General features: G+C 39.6%; 1 protein-coding gene across 10 annotated transcripts in view; it reads right to left on the bottom strand.

Moving 5' to 3' along the window:
• Positions 1 to 628: 628 nt before the first annotated feature.
• The window catches only part of PIGN (phosphatidylinositol glycan anchor biosynthesis class N), a 110075-nt gene continuing 87311 nt past the window's right edge, over positions 629 to 23392 (bottom strand). For 9 of the 10 annotated variants that reach the window (XM_064578779.1, XM_054510275.2, XM_045886608.3 and 6 more), the window contains 3 exons: positions 12864 to 12906; positions 10599 to 10651; positions 629 to 2631 (listed from right to left, as the gene is read on the bottom strand). In XM_064578779.1, coding sequence (XP_064434849.1) covers positions 10611 to 10651; positions 12864 to 12906 — 84 coding nt within the window. In that variant the 3' untranslated portion in view covers positions 629 to 2631; positions 10599 to 10610. The remainder of the gene's footprint in view (positions 2632 to 10598; positions 10652 to 12863; positions 12907 to 23392) is intronic. The other variant, XM_045886610.3, reaches the window with a different exon arrangement.

The following is a 23392-nucleotide window of genomic DNA, read 5'->3' as shown; positions in this document are numbered from 1 at the left end:
CACCCCCATAACTCTTCCCCCACCCCTGGGCCAGCTCCATCAGAAATCACATTTTTGATGGCAGAGGTATGTATCAAAGGTGGGGGAGCAAAGGAATCCTTAATCTACTACAACAAGTGTACAAAAGTAGGGGGTGGGGATGGGGATGGGGGACATATATGCTCCTAATATGTGAGTTGGCTGAAATTGGAATGAGTTTTTGGTAAGAAACAATATTGTGAGTGATGAATAGGTATCTAGGTATGTAGTCCAGCTCTATCATTGTTAGGTCATTTTACGGGAATTATTATGAAAATATATTACTATTTAATAACATTATTTCCCCCCAAAATAAAAAAAGCATTTTATGTTCTAAATAGTGCACATTAAATATAATAATACAGAGAACTAAAACACTGATTGATTATGGATAGACTGCAGTTAGTTTCTGAAGTCCTTGGAGTATCCTCCAAGATTTATTCATGGTCCCTGGCTTTTTTGTTCAGTATTTTCTCAATCTGATATGCACCCTTTAATTCTTAGAGGAATTCCTAACTGAAGCAAATGTTAACCAGCAAATGTCTTAAGTTTTGATTTGGAGATCTGGTATTAACAGTTAGAATGAAAAAGTGAATGCCTTAAACAGAAATATATTTAAATCATATTTATTTTTTCTGCTAATATAAAAATATGCATTTCAAAACACTTTAAGATATTTGACAAGCTGCAAAACAGAAAGGGCCCCTCTAGCGAACTGTTTCCAAGCGAGTCTGAGGCATCTAGTAAACAGTGTAGCAAGGTCAGCCTGTGGCCGCAAGTACATAGTCCTGTTTTATAAGCGCATACTGACTCAAAACAGTATTAGGAAAAGATGTGCTTCGAAGAACAAAATAAAGGTAAAGCACTGAGCATCTTTTACAATGCCATAATAAAATATTCATTAATCCCTCAGTGTGAAAATCTGGGAAAAGATGGAAGGTAAAAACAGGTATAAAAGGAGCTAAATGGTTAAGTGTTTATAAAGTCAGTTTTCTCTGACTTGTTTAAAAACAGATTAAAAATCCTCTGAGACAATGTGAAAGTTCATGGGTTTTATATCTGCCAATATCATCACCGGCTAACAGCAGCTTCTTAGTTGTTGATAGAAATTTTATATTACAGACTGATGCATGTGGTCTTATAGTGACATCGATCTTTCTTTTCTGACAATGGCGCTGTCACTGGTATATCATGAAGTACTATTACACACAAATTATAACCACACTTCATCACAAGCAGAAATTAAGAAAGCACATTTTGCCAAACTGATTTTCGAATCTTCTAAATTGTATTTGTTCACTCACTTGCCAATTTGAAAAACAGAGTAATTTGTAGAGGGCTTCTTCATCATTAATGTGAGTTAGTAATGCTATAATTTAATTCAAAGCAATTGTTTTTTTAAAATGAGACTCAGACCAGCAAAGCTTAACATCAGCCAAAATCCGACGGGCACACAGTGGGCAAAAGGCCAACTCTACAGTGATATATAAAGGTCACTTTATGAAAAATCCAAATAAAAATTACCCTTAAAATATTTTGTCCGTTAGAATTAGTTTACAGATGGAAATTTAAATTAAATGAGAGGACTCTAGTCCTTTGGGCTAGAATCTTACAACCAGAAAGATAAGCAATGTTAACAATCATTTCTGTGATATGGTCAGAAGGTTAACCATTGACTTCAAGAATTCTGTTGAAACAATACATGATAAAAGGTATGGGGGTAATAGATAGTAAGTCTACAATTAAAAATTTATCCTTTAAAAAATTTTCCCCTGAACTAGACACAAATACCAAGCATTTTCTACCTTTCCATCTCCAGAAATTCCAATGGGAATCCAGAAATGAAAAAAAAAACGAGTGAAGGTCAAACCCACACCTGGCTGATACACGATGAACACCTTGGAAACAGCGCTAAGACGGTATTGGAGCTCACTGAAGGAAAACGACAAACACCTGGCAGCATTGGTTTCCACTGAAGCTTCAGGAAGATTGTCTTTCTAGTGTTATGATTCAGTAGTTAGAACTACTTGCAAAAGCAGTGCTGAGAGTTGATAAATATTTACGGTGCCACCTGGTGATGTCCTCCCGAGTTTCGCCATCATTGCTTTTGGATTGATCAGGAGCCCCCACGGGAGCACATCCTCCTTTGCATGTATGGGGAGTTGCAGAGTTGGTGACCAGACTGTTACAGGTGCTCTGAAACATCAGTGAGAAGAGCTGCCAGCTACAGGAAGAAAATGCAAATGGAGTAAGTTTACTATGCTTTTCCACGATAGAACCACTATTTCACACGTACAAGACCTAAAGAAAATGGAAGCTCCTTTATTCCAGACACCCTGTAAATTCAGAATTCCACAAAAAATTTTCTTTGTAGGAGCAGAATATGCTGTATATCAATATCCATTTTCTTACTGAATCCTCGATAAGAGTTTGGCTTAAAAGACGAACGAGAAACAGGATCCAGATATTGAATGATGGCTTCGGTAACATCATATGAGGTGGCTTTTGGGTTTGCCACAGAGTTCAAGTTTCTTTGTTGTGAGCAGGTGTGCCAGGCCATTGAGAAACACCAGGACAATGGTCATAGACATGACAATCACGTACTGGCTGATGCTACAGAAGGAGAAAAAGAAACATGTTACGGGAAGAGAGAACATATGTGGGAAGGAACATAAGATCCCTCTAAATAATGTTTCTAAATGTACACATAAAATACACATAATTACAAAAGATACCAATGATTTTTTCAAGTTTATTTATTTATTTATTTATTTATTAAGAATTTTATTTATTTATTTGACAGAGAGAGACAAAGCGAGAGAAGGAACACAGCAGGGGGAGTGGGAGAGGGAGAAGCAGGCTTTCCGCCGGGCAGAGAGCCCGATGCGGGGCTCGATCCCTGGACCCTGGGATCATGACCTGAGCCAAAGGCAGACGCTTAATGACTGAGCCACCCAGGCACCCCATCAAGTTTATTTATTTTAGTAATCTCTACATCCAACATGGGGCTCGAACTCACTACCCTGAGACCAAGAGTCTCCTGCTCTTCCAACTGAGCCAGCCAGGCATCCCACCAATGATTTTGAAATAGATACCAAATGTTAAAAAAACAAATTTGTTACAGAAGTAGTGATGAACATAAATGGTATTTTGAGATCTCTCCAACAACTGTAATATGTCATGAAAATATCTGAATGATACTGGCAGGGCCTGTGTGTTTGTCACCAATATAAGGTCACTGTCCCCAGGTTTAAGTATTCTGACATTCTAGAGCAGGCCATCCTATGCTTTGACAAAAGTTAGAAGTACTTTAACAGAACTACCAACCACACACACACACACACACACACGTTACCCAAATTCAAATTCAGGGAAGTAAAAGTTTTATAGTCAAGGCATCTAAACAAAGGTAGAAGGATACATTTCTTCATTAAACTCCAAGTCAAAGCTACTGTCTCCCAGACTTTGCTCTTTTAGACCTTTTATCACTTTTAATACTTTATTTTTATTTATTTATTTTTAAAGATTTTATTTATTTATTTGAGAGAGAGAATGAGAGACAGCACAAGAGGGAAGAGGGTCAGAGGGAGAAGCAGACCCCCCGCTGAGCAGGGAGCCTGATGCGGGACTCGATCCCAAGACTCCAGTATCATGACCTGAGCCGAAGGCAGTCGCTTAGCCAACTGAGCCACCCAGGCGCCCACTTTTAATACTTTAAATTACCTAAAACACTCTTAACATTTTAAATTACTTTAATATAAATAATATTAAATATGACTTGATTTCTTAATAAGTTTCATAAAACCAGTAGGTAGGTGGCTATCCTCAAATTTAGTAGAAGTCTATCTATAAAAGGTATTTCACAGATCACTTATCTCTTTACAGTGGCCTGAAATCACAAACTTTGGGCTCATTTAAGCCAACATTATTGGTAGGAAACAGTTGTGAAGCTCATCATCTTCAAGCAGTGGAGCCATAAGCCATTCAGCTTGTGGTATTTTCCATCAATCAAGTCTTGGTATCATCTTAGCATAGCAGAGTTAAAGGAGCATCCAATTTCAACTTGAAATGAGTTTAGCTGTTCCCACTCTTCCCTTCACTATTTTGACATTAGGTATTCTCAAGGTGCACATGTGTGATGGCAGAGGGCCAGGTCTCTGTGCGGAGGGGCATACAGAGGCACCAGGAGGGCCTGTTCAGCCTGTACAAGGGGTGCTGAAAGGCTAACTGTACTTTTCAATCAGGGTAACGGGCAACAGAAGTAGGTCATCTCTGTCACATGCATTGGAGAAGAAAAAGTTTGAGAATCATTGATTTTTTTTTTTAAGATTTTATTTGTCAGAGAGAGAGCACAAGCAAGGGGAGCGGCAGGCAGAGGGAGAGGGAGAAGCAGGCTCCCCACTGAGCAGGGAGCCCCACAAGGGACTCGATCCCAGGACCCTGGGATCATGACCTGAGCTGAAGGCAGCTGCTTAACCAACTGAGCCACTCAGGCATCCCGAGAATCACTGATTTTAATAAAGCTTAGTATTCATTATAAGAGTAAAAGCATTTATGGCACTTGTTAATTACATTTAGGAGGATATTAAGATAGTATTGAACATAATGAGAAGTTATCATTATATCTAGAGAGAAATGATACTTTAGTTGTCATTTGTATTTTAATAAGGTATAACAATAGTGCACGTAGGAAACAATGGCCAAATGAACACCACTATCAAATCAAACCAAACTGATGATGCCGACTCTATTCACCTCATACCAAATACATTTAGAACATAAATTTAAATATGTTTTTATAGTTATGAAGATTACCTCAAAGGGATTTTTTTCTCTAGTTTAAGAAATGCACTTCTTAAAAAAAAGAAATGCACTTCTTTCAGGATGCCATATAAAGGGCAGGACTCTGAAGTTTACGACCCGCTATGAATGAAGATACAGTGTAAAAGATCAAAAGAAGAAAATACTAAATTGTAGCTCTGTCAGCCCAACTCGGTTTTATGGCCTGGGCAGGATATTCTTCACCCGGCTGTTAAAAGAATACCTGATGCCACAAGGTTCTCCAGAGAACCACTGAGCTCACAGCCACAAGCGCAGCTGCCTACACTGACTGCAGTCTATTCCTTTAAGAGTCTCAATTTAATTCTGCTAAAATCTGCTCTGAAGATGCATTTTTAAACATACTGGACTACACCCATAAATACTGTCTCATGCCCTAATAATACACTCTTCATTTTTAAACAAACTATTACTTATTTGTTTTGTTTTTTAAACATTTTATTTGTTTATTTGACAGAGAGAGACACAGCGAGAGAGGGAACACAAGCAGGGGGAGTGGGAGAGGGAGAAGGCTTCCTGCTGAGCAAGGAGCCTGATGTGGGGCTCGATCCCAGGACCCTGGGATCATGACCTGAGCCGAAGGCAGAAGCTTAACAACTGAGCCACCCAGGCGCCCCATTACTTATTTGTTAACCTGAAACGAACAGCTGAGGAATCTCTCAAACCTATTTTGAAAACCCACTGCAATCACCATGATGACACTATGACCATTACAGATACGTGCAGACCACATTCATGGGGTTGGTGAGCTCCCACTCCTCTCTAGAATTCTGGGACACATTCTCACCATTTCTGTATTCATAAAGCAATCAAGTAGTAAGAACAAAAGGACAACATTCTATTCCTGTATATAATAGGCATGTTATGGCTGAAGTTATTAACTATATTACTAATAAAAAGGAGTTTAGAAATAAAATTTGTCACAAAGGGAAACCACCGCAGGAGCACAATTCAAATAACTCTGGATCCCATTAAGGAAACTCTGCCAATAAATTTAGTAATATCTGCAACATGACAAGAAACATCTCAGCTTTTCATATATACATTCACATAGGAATAATTAGAAACCCAAAACTTAAAAGCAACATTCTCACAAACAGAATGCAGGAAAAAGTACAATAATGAAGTTTTGTTTTGTTTTTTAAGATTTTATCTGTTTATTTGACAGAGAGAGACACAGAGAGAGGGGAACACAAGCAGGGGGAGTGGGAGAGGGAGATGCAGGCTTCCTGAAGAGCAGGGAGCCCAACGCGGGGCTGGATCCCAGGACCCTGGGATCATGACCTGAGCCGAAGGCAGACGCCCCAATAATGAAGTTTTGATAACGTGAACCCTATTATATGGTGTTTTAGAGCTTTGAATCTTGAAGCATATTTTCCAGCCATTATCCAAGCCTTTTCCTGGCAATAAATTAGATGCTGATGAAGATGCATGCACCACTCATGCCCATCAGACCTGTCCCACATGGGTCCCCAAGGCGGTACATGCCATCACTGCTATACAGGATACCCAGAGAAGATTCTAGAATTCTAACTTTTCAACAGGAGCAGCAGCAAATCAAAAATGTCCCCCTGCAGCCTCAATCTGGGCAATTCCATTTAGAAAGCCTAATTTTTCTAACTCAGATTTTCATTTTGTTTCCCCATCCCCACCCCTTCCATCCCCCACCTCCCGTCTGCAATCATCTTCCTTTGTTAAGAGGGCATTTTTTGGATGTTATAATAAGAGACAAAGAAGACAAACAGCAGAGCAAGGAGGTATTTCAGCAGGGATGACCAGGAGACTATGTGGGGAATTTATGCAGGATCATTCATTGCTTTCAGCCTGATGAACAGAACCCAAGCTCTGAAGTCCCCTATTACACCCGCCTTCAAGAAGTCTCTCAGAACAAGCACCCCATTTCACTGACAGGAGTTAGATCTGTGAGGACAAAGCACTGAGACTGAGATGAACTGTGGTTTAACCTAACTTACTAACTGGCTGTGCCTTTATCACCTTGCTGTCCCTTCTGGATTCTGTCAGAGTGACGGAGTGCACCAGGACAACAGACATAATCCAGGACCGTTCCAGGTAAACCTGCACTTGTCACTGTGTGTGGAGGGCAGCTCCCTTTACAAAAAGAACCATTACCACAAAATATTTCTACAGCATAGTTTTTACACTGCATAGCATGAATCAATTATATCATATTTTAATAAGTATCATCAATAAATTATAGTACTGAAACATGGGGTTAGCATCCTTTTCTGATGGTTAGTCCTGCAGAGCGAGGGTCATCAACACATTCTCGACCCGCGAGGGCTGATGCACCATCCTGTTTCCCTTGGTTTGAATGATGCTCAATGTTTGTCTTATGCATCTATAGTCTCTCGTTCTGCAATTATTTTGTGCTCTGATGAACACTTTATTCCCATGATGGTTGTGTAAAGGAATGCAAGAAATAGGCCTGGAGGTACCACGCAAGTGCCAGGAAGAATGTCATGCTAGATGTTAAATACAAGTTTTGCAATGGCTCAAAGCCTCTTTTAAAAAGGATCAAGCAAGCACAGGTAACACAAATAAAAATAGATAAATTGGACTACATAAAAATTTAAAACTTTTGTGCATCAAAGGACACAATCTACTTCTGGCTCATACCCTCCTAATCAATATTTCTTTCTCCTTCAAATCCAAAACGTATGTTATCAAAACTCTGCAGTGAATGGTTCCTTTGCAACAATCACACACAGGATCAGACACAAAGCCACTTTTAAAAAAGATTTATGAGAGTCACAAAACAAAGACTTCGGGAAATTCCCTGTCGTAGAGGCAGTGAGGGGCAGTGGGGATTCTACAGCCTTGGCTACTGAAGCGCTGCCCTCCGCGCCTGCTCCATCATTCACCAGTCTGTGAAACAGGCGAGTCACACTCTCCTCATCTCTAAAATGGGCCACAGTGTTCTCATCTCTAAAATGAAGACACTAAATATATCTACTGTGAAGAATATCTACTTTACAGCGTTGTGATAAAGATCACATGAAATAATGTGCTGGAAGATCCTTAAACACTGCAGCACAACACAAAGGTTGGTCAGTTGTGGCAGAGGTGGGACGGCAGGGGGGCAATCCTTTGACTGACAGCTTAGACCTCCTATTCAAGTTCGAGCTTCTGTCTTATTTTGCCTTTACCTAATGCAAACCGATTGCCCGGTCTCTGAACTGCCTTCATCATGTCTTTCAGGACTCCTGTCTCAAATAACCAACTGCTGGGCATGTGGACTCTATGTTGCAATGCACAGCTTTGCTCTGACCTTGTGGGTAAGTCTCTGCCTCTACTCTACTCTAAACAAGCTTACTCCATTTGGGCCCCAGTACTGGCTCCAGAACTCCAGATTTGACAGAGGGCAATCAGAATTGATGTACTGAGGGACATTCACTCCTTCCAACTATAATATCATTCTTCACGCTCATGAGTGAAATGAAAGGGCAATAAAATCTCAGAGAGACGTGAGGGTATTCCATGTGGTTACTGCCCTGCATTTCTCCTTTCCTTTCTAACGAAGCTTGAAAAAGTGGTCTATACTTAAACTCTACTTCTTGACCTCCCATTTCATTTATTCCTTTCTCTTTAATTTTTATCAGAGTCAAACACGCAGTATTAAAAACGTAAAATACTGGAGAAAGATTTACGATGAAAACCGACAATCCTCATTCCTCCTTCCCTACTTCTCAAGACAACTGCTTTGGCCACTTCTCTTTTTAGATCTTCTGGCGGTTACCTCCTTACCATGAATTAGTATCTTTATGTTGCTATTTATTGATACATCAATTTAAAACATTATATATTAAGTCCCTGCTAGGAAAGAGAAGAACTGAGCATACTTATACTATATCCTACTAATTTCACTTTTAGATAGTTATTTTTTCTTCTATTAGTTTTTCTTCTATTTTTCCTTATGAGTTATCTTTAAGGATTTATATGTAAGAAAATGGGACTATTTTAAGTGTCCAGTTAGATGAGTATTAAGACATGGTACACCACATAACCATCCTCACTGTTAAGACAGAGAACATTTCCATCACCCCAAAAGTTCCCACATTCCCTTTTACAGTTCAGCTCACCCTAACTCCCAGTGCTGGAGATGGGTAATGGTGATACTGCTCAACAGTGTGAATTTACTTAATGATGCTGAAATGTACACTTAAAAGATGTTAAGATGGTAAATTTTGTTATCTGTATTTTACAATTAAAAATAAAAAGTCTCAAAAAAACCCCAAAAAGTCTCACACACAAAAATACTATATTTTACGAGAATATGTCCCAAACAAAATTCTGGCGTATGTCTAAAATGAAAGAAAATTAATCAAACATCGGAGAGAGTAAGGAGATGTATGTCAAACACAGGAAACACTCTGAAGGATAAAAAAATAGAACCACAGAATAACATCAATACTAAATAGCTGCCTTTACTGAAACTTCTTAGATGCCGGGCACTGTGCTCAATGCTCCACGTGGAGTCATCCATTCAGACAACTACACGAGACAGGGGAGAGATGAGAGGGTTTAAGTCACTTGCTGATGGTCTCGTAGCTAAAATGTGGCTGAAGTTGTCCAAGCCCAGGTGCTCTGGTCTAAAGCCCATGTTCTAACCCACTATCTTGTCTGGACACTTTGGGATCAGAGGGCTGGAGAGAGAGAGAGACGTCAAAACTCTCCCTAAGCATTTAAGAGTAATGAAAGCAAAATGATCTAGGGACACCTTTTACATGCCTGGCACATATGGAATGAAGAAGATTCAAATCAGATGAGGCAGGGAGGCAAACGTGTATATAAATAAGAAAGCAGGACCAGAAGTGAGCTGCCAAGAGGTAGGAACAGAGGAGAGAATGTCTAACACAGTCTCACCCAAACCTATGCAATTTCCAGCAACACAAGTGCTAAATAAATATTGACTAATGAAAAAAAAGCAGTCTATAAAAATGTATTGTCTCCGCGGGCGCCTGGGTGGCTCAGTCGTTAAATGTCTGCCTTTGGCTCAGGTCATGATCCCAGGGTCCTGGGATGGAGCCCCTCATCGGGCAGCAGGAGACCTGCTTCTCCCCCTCCCACTTCCCCTGCTTGTGTTCCTGCTCTCTCTCTCTCTCTCTCTGTCAAATAAATAAATAAAGTCTTTAAAAAAAAAAGTATTGTCTCCGAATGCATTTGAAAACAAAAAGGCAAAAGGACTGACTTTGCTTTATTTCTCAAAGAGAAGAAATTTAACAGATTATGGCAATCATTCATATTCAAATCATGTTAAAGAAAAAACTGACTTTTTGTTCATGTTATACTAGAACACTGTTGTAAGGTCTCACATGTTAAATGTTCTCATATTAAAGATTTTAAGAGGCAGATAAGGATTACACACAATTTAAATTGACACAAAATCTATACTGCCACTGAGTGCATCATTTTTCTAAAGAGACTGACAGATTATGAGGACAGACTCTGAAAACCCAGATCAGATTCACAGTTTCCCTTGCACCTTCCCACTGTTCTATAGTTCTCTCCAGAGTTAGCATCTATCCCCACATCATCCCAAGAAAACATCTGCTAATGTGTTAATGTTAAGAATTGGAGAGACATGTCTCACATCCAGAAGCTTAAAATAATTGCTACTTGCTACGTTTACCTCAAAAATCAAATTGGTACCTTCTACTAAGATGTCAAGTTATTATTTTTCACTGTATTCTTAAGAATTTCAATGTGATTATATACTGCACCTTGTTCCAATATCAAGCCAGCTTCCATAATCCTTGACTAAGAAGAAAAAATGCTGTAAAATAAAACAAAATATGGCTCCATTAAAAACAAAGGTATTTTCATTCAGATGAAAAATAATTTATTTTAGGATTATCAGTTTCAGACTTCTGACCTCTTATAACCACTATCTGACTAGAATCTATAAGAATATGTCCTTTATAGAAATTTCTGCTTGGACTAAAATGAGCAATAGCCTAAAAGCCAGATGTAGCATTACAATTCGATCAAATGAACACAAAAGTGACATTTATGAATAGCTAAAAATAAAGATAACCAACTTAATTTTTTTAAGTAAGCTCTAAGCCCAACGTGGGGCTTGAACTGAAGACCCCGAGATCAAAAGTTGCAGACTCTACTGATTTTAATAAAAGACACGAATAATACCAAAGACCTCAGTGAAAAAACGCCATATCATCTATTTATCAAGAAATATCTACTGACAGCCTACTATGTGCTAATCACTGTGTTAGGTCCTGGAGATAAAATCTCTTTTGGGAGTTGTATAACCTAGTGAATAATTCAATCAAATTATCAGGTGTGTGTGTGTGTGTGTAAGAGAGAGACAGAGAGAGAGGGAGAGAGAGAGATGAGTGTTATCATTGGAAAAGACAGGCAATTATGGGAGCACAAAGGAAGGGGAAAATACCCCACATGGAGTATAAGGGAAGGCTGTCCCAATAAAGGGTCTAAAAATCTAAGTAAAAAGTAAGAGTCAGGTGAAAGAGGAGTCTGAGGAGATCGGAGGAGAAGTATGTTTCTGACAGAGGGAGAAACCTATGTAAATGTCAAGAGTCCAGGGGGAACGCGGCAGGTACAGGTGAGGAGGCAGGTGTGGACAGAACAAGGTTGGAGATGATGCTGGTCAAGTAAGCAGAAGCTAGGTCACAAATGGCTTCGTAAGCTAAAGAAAGCAATCTGACTCTTTACAAAATTAATCAGAGAATTTAAATTCCCTTCCATTAACATATCTTGCTCTTTGTGAGCAAAACTGAAAGCTGATTTGTTCTAGCATTATTATGTTTGGTCAATTTCAGATATATAATGGATATCCAGTTCAACAGAACACAAAAATGCTCTCACCTAAATCAAGTGACTAGGAATCTGATTGGGAAGTTAGACTACTTGGTGTCTCCAATCAGTTCTAGCATAGGATGTTATATAGTGAAGAATTAGCTTTACCCAAAGAGAAATCTGGCCTTTGCCTTCAGCTACCTAGAATGACTTCTAGGCCCATGGAATGCCATGCCTGATGGGAGTATTTTGCCTTGGGGCCTTAGCCACTGGACAGTCTAATAATGTGATTTATATTGGAGGCTTCAGGCCATGTGCTATCAGGTACCACCTCTAGAAGGAGTGAACATTAAAGGTCAGTCATGGGGACAAAATGTGATTGATCCTCATTAAAAAGTTGAACAACCGAGGCTCTTGTGAGCCTCGTTGGCAGTACTCCCTATGAACATCACACATCAATGCTGGAACAGTAATGCTGTCCTGACTCCACAGGGAGAGGACCAGAGTTCCACATCCGGACCCTTCCTAGACTGCCTTCTGAGTCTCTTCCCTTGGATAACTTTAATTTGTATACTTTCCTACAATAAATCGTAACTGTGAATATAATAGTTTTCCGTGAGTTTTGTCCTTCTCGTGAATTATCAAACCTGAGGGCAGTTTTGAGAACCCCCTGAATTCGTAGGTGTAAAGTAGGTTCTTTTTCTTAATACGCTATGTACAAGAGGCCCACCTGCATGCTCCTTACTCAGAACTCACTCATAAGAGTCATTAACTTGGTAACATCTTCCCACTTGAAAAGCTCTATTTCTTCTTTCCTTCCTTCCTTCCCTCCGTTTTCTCAATCTTAGAAAAGGGTTAGAGAAATCAACATTTCAAGTAGGAAAATGATGTATTACCTAAATCTAAAGTTAGCTTTTTCTGTGAACTTCCTATGGAAGGCTCATTTCAGACACAATGCACCATGGAAGACTAGGTATAAAATGACAGATGCAAATAAATCAAGTAAGAAGACTTTTGACACCTTCAGAAGAACACCCTTCCTGCATAAGTCATTTATAAAAAGAAAGTAATTTATATGTGTAAATTATGCCAGCACTTATAACTTAATATCTAAAGATTTCATGCACAGAAATGCATTCAGATTTCTCTTGATTAAATTAAACCAGCACTTGGTTTCTCAATCTTTTTATACTGAATATCCAGTAATGCCTTACCAAAGCCATAATGTCTGATATGATGAGAACCATGAGAAAAAGGCTGGAAAAAAAATAAAGAAAGATTACACATAATAGAACTGGCACATTTTTAAAGCACATTAAAATAAAAATGAGAATAATCAAATAATCCTCTATTAGTATTTTTGCTTCTGAAAATACTACTTTAGACAAGGGCTCTATTCACATTATAATGGACAACTGTCCCACAGTATAGTCTGGAATTCAAAAATGCTATTTAACATTTTGAATATTTGTTTCAATGGTAGGAAAGGGATGTGAATTATGATTTTTATTTATTTATTTTGGAGAGAGAGAGAAGGAGAGGAGGAAGGGGTGGAGGAAAGGGAAGAGGGAGAAGGAGAGAGAGAAGCCCAAGCAGGCTCCATGCTCAGCACGGAGCCTGATGCAGGGCTTGATCTCATGAACCTGAGATCATGACCTGAGCTGAAGTCAAGAGTTGGACCTTAACCGACTGAGGTGCCCAGAATTATGATTTTTAATTAAACTTTTTATTTTGAGATAATCACATGTAATTACAAGAAATAATATAGAGGGATCTCATGTACCCCTGGCCTAGTTTCTCCCAAGGCAGTATCTTACAAAACTCTAGTTCAATATCACAACCAGGATATCCACACTGACATTGTCAAGATACAGAATGTTTCCATCATTACAAGGATCCCTCATGATACTGTTTTATAGCTACATCTATCCTCCCTGCACCAACCCCCTGCCTAATCTCTAACCCCTGAAAACCACTAATTTGTTCTCCATTTCTATAATTTTGTCATTTCAAGAGTGTTATATAAGTGGAATCATTTATATAACACTTTGTAACCTGCTGGGATTATATTTTTTCACTCAGCATAATTCCTTTGCGATTCATCTAAGGTATTGTAATGTATCAATAGTTAGATCCTTTTAACTGCTGAGTAGTACTCCATTTATGGATGTACCACAGTCTGCTTAACCATTCAAACACTGAAAGACATTACAAATAAAGCTGCTATAAACACTCGAGTACAGTTTTTTATGCAAACATAAGTTCTTATTTCTCTAGGAAAAATGCCACAGGACGTAATTGTTGGATCTTATGGCAGTTGCATGTTTGGTTTAATAAGAAACTAAAACTCCATGGGACTCCTGGGTGGCTCAGTTCATTAAGTGCCTGCCTTTGGCTCAGGTCTTGATCCGGGGGTCCTGAGAGGAGTCCCACATCGGGCTTCTTGCTCAGCGGGGAGCCTGCTTCTCCCTCTGCCTGCCGCTCCCCCTGATTGTGCTCTCGCTCACTCTCTCTGACAAATAAATAAATAAATAAAACCTTTAAAAAAAAATAAGAAACTAAAACTCTTTCCAGAGTGGTTATACAATATATGTTCCCATCTGCAATATATGAGAGCAATTTCTTTGCATCTTTACCAGCATTTGGTGTCACTACTTTCTATTTTTAGCTATCCTGATCGCTGTATGATACCTCACTGTGGTTTTTTTTTTTTTTAAAGATTTTATTTATTTATTTGACAGAGAGAGTGAGAGAGCACAAGCAGGGGGAGTGGCAGGCAGAGGGAGAAGGAGAAGCAGAAGCAGGCTCCCTGCTGAGCAGGAAGCCTGATACGGGGCTCAATCCCGGGACCCTGGGATCATGACCTGAGCTGAAGGCAGACGCTTAACCGAGTGAGCCACCCAGGTGCCCCTTCACTGTGGTTTTAATATGCATTTCCTTAGTCATTAACGATGTTGAACAGCTTCAACTGCCATCTATATATGCTCAGATCTTTTGCTCATTTTCTCATTAAATTGTTTGGTGTTTACTGTTGAGTTTTGAGAGTTCTTTATATAGTCTGGATAGTAGTCCTTGGTCAGATACATAGTTTGTAAATATTCTCTGCCAGTATGTAGCTTGTCTTTTCATTCTCTTAACAGGATCTTCTTTTTTGTAGAGCAAGAGTTTTTAATTTTGATGAAGTCCAATTTATCAATTTTGCCTTACACAGATCATGGTTTTAATGTCAAGCCTAACTCTTTCCTAGCCCAAATCTCAAAGATTTTTCTCTTATGCTTTTCCTAAAAGTTTGAATCTGGTCTATTTTGAGTTAATTTTTATGTAAGGTGTAAGATTTTGGTCAAGATTAAAAAAAAAAAAATCACAGCATGCCTCCTTGATTTCCTTAACAAGGCAATGAAGAACTTAATGCTCATGTGTAATACAGAATCTTAGCTTTTTTATTTGCAGAAGAAATGGACAAATTTCCCTCTCCCATTAAGGTATCACAGCAATTAGGTAATAAAAGGGGAAAAAATGTAAATCATTTTTGTCATCTAGTGCTTTTCTCTTAAGTCCAAACAGAAAACAACAATGAAAAGTGTTCTCAGATTTAAAAATTTTTATGTACAATACAGAGCTGCAAGAAAGCTGTAGATTTCTCTCATCTCACTTACAAACTTAATGTTCTAAAAAAGTATTTCCTCCAGGGAAAACTCATATGATCAATTATTGAATTGCATTACACAGTTCCATTTCAACTAAAGTTAGTATGCTTATTTTAAAATCATCCTTGACTTCTCTTTTAGACATAATTGTTTTTCTAACTATAGGTTTGAAATATAGAAATGTAACTCAATAGTTCACATACACAGACATATAGTATAGTCAGACTTACCATATCTAATTGAAGTGTTATGTATCATTCACAAGTCTGACAAAACAGACATATAATAAGTGTTAAACTAAGAGTTTGTGGAGAACAAAATGGTCATTGAGTAAACCTTCTGAACAAAACACCAATTCTCAAAGTAACAATCCCAATGAAAGCTCTGTCTAGCATGGGCTTTAATGGTTCCAGTTACTGAATCCACCCCAATTTACACAGCCCCAATTACTACAAAATGCTTTCCTTCTTTGACTTAAAATCAGTGAAACAAAAATTCTACCCTATGGCTCTAGTTCTTTTGAGACAAGAAGAAAAAAAAGAAATACAAAGCAATCTACATATTTAATGCAATCCCCATCAAAATACCACCAGAATTTTTCACAGAGCTAGAACAAACAACCCTAAAATTTATATGGGACCACAATAGACCCTAAACAACCAAAGCAGCCTTGAAAAAGAAAAGCAAAGCCGGAAGCATCACAATTCCAGACTTCAAGCTATATTACAAAGTTGCAGGCATTAAGACAGTATGGTACTGGCACAAAAACAGACACATAGATCAATGGAATGGAAGAGAAAATCCAGAAATGGACCCATAACTATATGGTCAACTAATCTTTGACAAAGCAGGAAAGAATATCCAATGGAAAAAAGTCTCCTCAACAAATGGTGTTGGGAAAACTGGACAGCAACAAGCAGAAGAATGAAACTGGACCACTTACTTACACCATACACAAAAGTAAATTCAAAACAGATGAAAGACCTAAATATGAGACAGGAAACCATCAAAATCCTAGAGGACAGCATAGGATTTGACACTGGCCATAGCAACTTCTTACTAGCCATATCACCAGAGGCAAGGGAAACAAAAGCAAAAATGAACTACTAGGTCTTCAAGATAAATAACTTCTTGGGATGCCTGAGTGGCTCAGTTGGTTGAGCATCTGACTCTTGATTTCAGCTCAGGTCATGATCTCAGGGTTGTGAGATCAAGCCCCTCGTCAGGCTCTGCACTGGGTGTGGAGCCTGCTTAAGATGCTCTCTCTCCCTCTCCTGTGCCCCTCACCCCCTCTCTCCTTCTCTTTCTCTCTCCCTCTCTAAAAAAAGAAAGAAAAAAAAAGATAAAAAGCTTCTGCACAGTGAAGGAAACAATCAACAAAACTAAAAGGCAACCTTCGGAATGGGAGAAGATATTTGCAAATGACATATCTGATAAAGAGTATCCAAAATCTATAAAGAACTTATCAAACTCAACACCCCAAAAAAACAAATAATCTAGTTAAGAAATAGGCAGAAGACATGAATAGATAGACATTTTTCCAAAGAAGACATATAGATGGCTAACAGACACATGAAAAGATGCTCAACATCACTCATCATCAGGGAAATACAAATCAAAACTACAATGATATATCACCTCACACCTATCAGAATGGCTAAAATTAACACAGGAAACAACAGATGTTGGCAAGGATGCAGAGAAAGAGGAACTCTCTTACACTGTTAATGGAAATGCAAACTGGTGCAGCCACTCTGAAAACAACACAGAGGTTCCTCAAAAAGTGAAAAATAGAACTACCCTATGATCTAGCAATTGTACTACTAGGTATTTACCCAAAGGATACAAAAATACTGATTTGAAGGGACACATGCACCCGATGCTTATAGCAGGATTATCAACAATAGCCAAGCCAAGGGCGCCTGGGTGGCTCAGTTGGTTAAGCGACTGCCTTCAGCTCAGGTCATGATCCTGGAGTCCCTGGATCGAGTCCCGCATCAGGCTCCCTGCTCGGCAGGGAGTCTGCTTCTCCCTCTGACCCGAACCCCTCTCATGTGCTCTCTCTCATTCTCTCTCTCTCAAATAAATAAATAAAATCTTAAAAAAAAATAGCCAAATTATGGAAAGAGCCTAAATGTCCACTGACTGATGAATGGCTGAAGAAGATGTGGTGTGTATGTAATGGGATATTACTCAGCCATCAAAAAGAATGAAATCTTGCCATTTGCAATGATGTGGATGGAACTCGAGGGTATTACACTAAGCAAAACAAGTCAGTCAGAGAAAGACAAATACCATATGATTACACTCATATGTGAAATTTAAGAAACAAAATAAATGAACATAAGGGAACGGGGGGAAAGAAAGAGAGGGAGGCAAACTGAGAGAGCAAACTGCAGGGGAAAGGGCAGAGAACAAACTCTTAAGAGAACAAACTGAGGGTCAGTGGAGGGAAGGTGGGCAGGGAATGGGCTATATGGGGGATGGGTATTAAGGAGGGCACTTGTTGTGATGAGCGCTAGGGGTTTGTAAGTGATGAATCACTAAATTCTATTCCTGAAATCAGTATTACAGTGTATGTTGACTAACTAGAATTTAAATAAAAACTGGAAACAAAAATAAGAAATGCAATTTAAATGCAACAGACTTTTAAATATCTTTTTTGAAGTTTGGTTTGATAGTTTTAAATGTTTTTCTAAAACCACGTTTTATTGTAGGACACAGATGATGTTCTGCAACCCTTTGGAAGTAAGACACACGTGATTAGGGTACTTACTATCTTCTCAGCCTCAGTTTCCTTATCTATAGAATGGGCAGAGTAATACCTACTTCAGAGCACTGTTGGGAAAATTAAGTAATATATGTAAATTATCTAACACAGTGCCTGCATATGGTAGGTGCCTAATATATACTGATTTCTTTTTCACTCTTTGTAACAAAAACTTTAGATAAAATTAAAGACACAGTGAAAGACAGAATCTCTGCCCTTTCAGAGTTCATAGGATGTGTATTAGTTTGCCTGGGCTATCATAACAAAGTACCACAGCCTGGGGGGTTCAAAAACAGCAACGTATTCTCTTGTAGTTTTGGAAGCTGAGTCTGAGGTCAAGGTGTTGGCAGGGTATTCTCATTCTGAGGCTCTTTCCTTGGTTTGGAGATGGCCATGTTCTCCCTTTGTGTTTACATGGTCTCTCCTCTGTGTGTGTATGTGTCCTAATCTCCTCTTCTTATAAGGACACCCATTTATATATTGGACTAGGGCCCACCATGACCTACCTTATTTTACCTTAATTATCTCTTTAAAGGTCCTATCTCAAATACAGTCCCATTCGACATATGCTTTGTTGGTGTGGGGATAGGGGAGGGCACATAATTGAGCCCACAACAGGGCGTGAAATAGAAAAGTAAGAAATAGTTCATCATGGGGCACCTGGGTAGCACAGTCAGTTAAGCATCCAACTCTCGGGTTCAGCTCAGGTCGTGATCTCAGGGTCATGAAATGGAGCCTTGCACCAGGCTCCACGGTCAGTGTGGAGTCTGCTTAAGTTTCTCTCTCCCTCCCCCTCTGCCTCTGCCCTTTCCCCTGCAGGTGTGTGCTCTCGCTCTCCCTTTACCTAGGTAAAGTTACCTAACTTTAGCTAGGAATTTGAGGGGACGGCAGTTGGGTAAGAAAAGTTCATCAGAGAATATGACGTCTGATCTAACACTCAATTAACAAGAAGGAAAAGCTTTTCCAGAGCAAATTTTGAAGTATTCTGTGAAGACTGAGGAACAAAGAAGTTGTCCAAGGTCACACAGCTAGTGAGAGGGCAGACTTTTTTTTTTTTAAGATTTTATTTATTTTGAAAGAGAGAGAGCACAAGTCGAGGAAGAGCAGAGGCAGAGGGAGAAGTAGACTCCTGCTGAGCAGGGAGCCTGATGCAGGGCTCGATCTCAGGAGTCCAGGACCACAACCCAAGCTGAAAGCAGATGTTTAACCAACTGAGACACCCAGGCTCCCCAAGGGCAGAATTTAAACATAGTAAGTCTGGCCTCAGAGCCTGTGCTCCTAGCCATGATGTGCATTGTCTCCCCAAGGCACTATCTACTCTTGGAAGCCTTTGGCATGCTTACCATTTTCCCTTGAATGTGTCCTTTGTTTCCCTTACTTATTCATATATTGGTCAAACAAGAAGGCATAAATGTGACAGTGTTTACTACTTATGGTGATCAAATTACTATGAAAGTAGGATGGGATTATTACTCTCCTTGTTCTGGAAACAGTATTTCCATTAAAATCTGGTTAGTTTTGATATTTTATCCCTGTTTTCAAGCTACTGAGCACCTAGATCCTATGAGACTGTCCCATGAATACTCCTTGATTCAAGAAATAAATGCATGCTACTGGGTTTTTATACAAATGATAATGAATGTTACCTCTTATTACTTCCACCAAACCACTAAGGTCATTCAGCTCTAACCATCTTCCTGCTTTTACTCTTGTCCTCCTAAAGGTATTAGTCATAGAACAGACAAAGGTGGGGCGCCTGGGTGGCTCAGTTGGTTAAGTGACTGCCTTCGGCTCAGGTCATGATCCTGGAGTCCTGGGATCGAGTCCCGCATCGGGCTCCCTGCTCGGCGGGGAGTCTGCTTCTCCCTCTGACCCTCCTCCCTCTCATGCTCTCTGTCTCTCATTCTCTCTCTCTCAAATAAATAAATAAAATCTTAAAAAAAGGGCGCCTGGGTGGCTCAGTTGGTTAAGCGACTGCCTTCGGCTCAGGTCATGATCCTGGAGTCCCGGGATCGAGTCCCGCATCAGGCTCCCTGCTCGGCAGGGAGTCTGCTTCTCCCTCTGGCCCTCCCCCCTCCCATGTGCTCTCTCTCATTCTCTCTGTCTCAAATAAATAAATAAAATCTTAAAAAAAAAAAAATCTTAAAAAAAAAAAAAGAACAGACAAAGGAGACTTTGAGACCTTCCAATGGCTTCTTGCCTCAACTAGGAAAAATTCAGAAGTCCAAACTATGGCCGAAATGGCCCCATATGATCTGGCCCCTACCTATCTCTCCAACCGTCCTTCCTACAATTTTTCTGTTAGCACACTCTGCTTATGGCTGGTCCTCCTGCTGTTCTTCAAATACTCTACACCGGTCTCACCTCATGCCCTTTGTATGCTCCACACCCTCTCTACCTAAAAGTGCTCTTTTCTCATATAGTTTCATGGTTCACTCTGTGTTTATTTCAGTCTCTGCTTAAATGTCTCCTCTTCGATCTGTTTTTCTTCCTGACATTTAACACAACCTGACATTTTATGGCAAATATTTTATTTCTTATTTGTCTCACTGAGTAGATGGTAAGCTCTATTCACCACTGTATTACCAGCAGCTAGAACAGTGGCTGGCTTGTAATAGAAACTCAAAACATCATATGCTAAATGAATGGTAGAAGTAATCAGCATAAAATAAAATTGAAAATGGCTACTACTACATATTGTGACATTTTTTTAGACACAAGACTGACTGAACTTCTACCTTCTGGTTCCATAGAACACTACAAAATTGTTTCTTTTTTTTTTAAGATTTTATTTATTAATTTGACAGAGAGAGACACAGCAAGAGAGGGAACACAAGCAGGGGGAGTGGGAGAGGGAGAAGCGATGCGGGGCTCGATCCCAGGACCCTGGGATCATGACTGGGCCGAAGGCAGACACTTAAATGACTGAGCCACCCAGGCGCCCCTACAAAATTGTTTCTAAACAACACCAAATAACACCATAGAAAGCTAAAACCACCAGGGTAAAATCTGGAAGTGACAAAATAATGATGGAGGAAGCAAATTTTCTTGATAAAAACCCGATCTATACTCTGACCTAGGTAAATTAGTTAGAACTGCTGGAGATAATAACCATTAAAAGAAATCACACCAGAACAAGCTAAAATTCATAGACTTTAAGATAGACAAAAATTAGATAAACGAACACAAATTTCTTTGTTAAGAAATTTTAAAATATTTGGAAGTAATTTAGTTTCACTTCATATAAATTAAAAAATCAAGCTGGCTTAATATAGTTTCCCCTGGAAAATGCTCTTGCAATAAAAGTGATTTAATATAGGTATAATTCTTTTTTTTTTTTTAAAGATTTTACTTATTTATTTGACAGAGAGAGAGATAGCGAGAGAGGGAAAACAAGCAGGGGGAGTAGGAGAGGGAAAAGCAGGCTTCCCGCTGAGCAGGGAGCCCGACGCGGGGCTCAATCTCAGGACCTGAGCCAAAGGCAGACGCTTAACGACTCAGCCACCCAGGCGCCTCAATATAGGTATAATTCTGATTCAAATTTGAATTCCTAAATATGGGGGCATACCATTCTGAAGATCAAAACGTCTAGTAGGACAAAATAGTATATTTAAAATGATAGTGTCAAAATATCTTATATTCATTTCAGTTAGTACAGGGCATGAGAAACTAGCTTTTTGGTTGCTGGATCACACTGCTGACAATTTGACCTCCCCAAATTCTTTTTTCAATCACTATTGTTTATCCATGGCTTGCTTGTATAGTTGAGTATGTAATCAAATATAGAACAGAAAATTATCCCTTTTAGGTCTCGTCATTTGGTTGATTGTCAAACACTTCTGTAATCCTAATGATAAGGAAAATCTGTGTTCTAAGATGGCCGACCGAGCCAGTGAGAGTCCCAGTCCTTGCCCCAGGGCTCTTCCAGGTTCTTCTCCCTGCCCTGCTTCGCGCACGTGCCAAAAGGGCCAAGTATGAGGAAGTAGAAGTGTATAAATTGCCCCCTTTGTTTGTGCTTGGGGCTCAGACTTTTGGAGATCACTCTCCTCTGAGCCCACCAGCGTTAAATAAACCTCCTATCCTCCAAGATCTCCAAGGGCCACTTGGTTCTTTTTGTCGGGCGATCCAGTCCAGGTTCCGTAACACTAAAACTTGCTTCTCTTTCTCAGCTGCTGTCCCATAGTCTCTTATGCTTTGTTGCATTCTAGAGGTGAGGAAGCTCCATGTTATCTCATGCTGTGAAATGGATTAACTTCAAAATGTCTTCCTCAACTGTGACAGGCACTTTGGGTTGTCAGTTTCCTATACCCATTCCAATCCACAACTTCTTGCTCTCTAGTCACCTTCCAGGTTAGAAGGAACTTGTGCTCATTAGAGTTCTGCTCATTCAGACATAATCTGAAATCTGTTGGATGGGGCATTTGGGAAAGAAACTGTTGCCCTGATGGGAGGGGAAATCTGACGACGTATCTTTTTGTCTCTTCCCCTAATGGTCCTTCTTCCTATCTGGATGGCAGATTTGATGCATGGAGGTATGAGGAGAAAGGCCAAACCCTAAGAAAGGGAGGGCAAAAAGGCAGGGTTGCTGATGACATCACACCAGCTTTGCACTGCCAACCTCTAGACTCCAAGTTACACGAGACACATAATTCCCTATTTCTCTCAGCTACTGTTAGATTTTCATTATTTACAACCAAAGGCATCTTTTTTTTTTAAAGCTTTTTTTAAAGATTTTATTTATTTATTTGAGAGAGAGAGAGAGAAAATAAGTGGGGGGGGGAGCAGAGGGAGAGGGAGAAGCAGACTCCCCACTAAGCAGGGAGCCCGACATAGGGCTCAATCTCAGGACCCCGAAGCGGGGCTGGATCTCAGGACCCCAAGATCATGACCTAAGCTGAAGGCAGATGCTTAACCAACTGAGCCACCCAGGCACCCCAGTTTCAAAAGCATTCTTTTTTTTTTTTAATTTTTTTAATTTTTATTTTTTAAAGATTTTATTTATTTTATTTGACAGAGAGAATGAGAGAGAGAGCACATGAGAGGGGGGAGGGTCAGAGGGAGAAGCAGACTCCCTGCCGAGCAGGGAGCCCGATGCGGGACTTGATCCAGGGACTCCAGGATCATGACCTGAGCCGAAGGCAGTCGCTTAACCAACTGAGCCACCCAGGCGCCCTCAAAAGCATTCTTAATGGTTCAATCACTAAGTAATCTTCATGCCCAGATACTTCCTTGTAGTGATCTCTATGCAAAATACACAAGTCTTTGAGATGAAGCTAGTTATCAAGGTTGAGGAACTAGATAAATTGTTGATACTTAGAAAAGTTAA

The sequence above is a fragment of the Mirounga angustirostris genome, unplaced genomic scaffold (assembly GCF_029215605.1).
Source record: "Mirounga angustirostris isolate CCGP_5_RB_7025 unplaced genomic scaffold, mMirAng1.0.hap1 SCAF_14, whole genome shotgun sequence".
NCBI lineage: Eukaryota > Metazoa > Chordata > Mammalia > Carnivora > Phocidae > Mirounga > Mirounga angustirostris.
The sequence above is the reverse complement of the archived record's forward strand: the minus strand, read 5'-3'. Positions and strand labels throughout refer to the sequence as shown.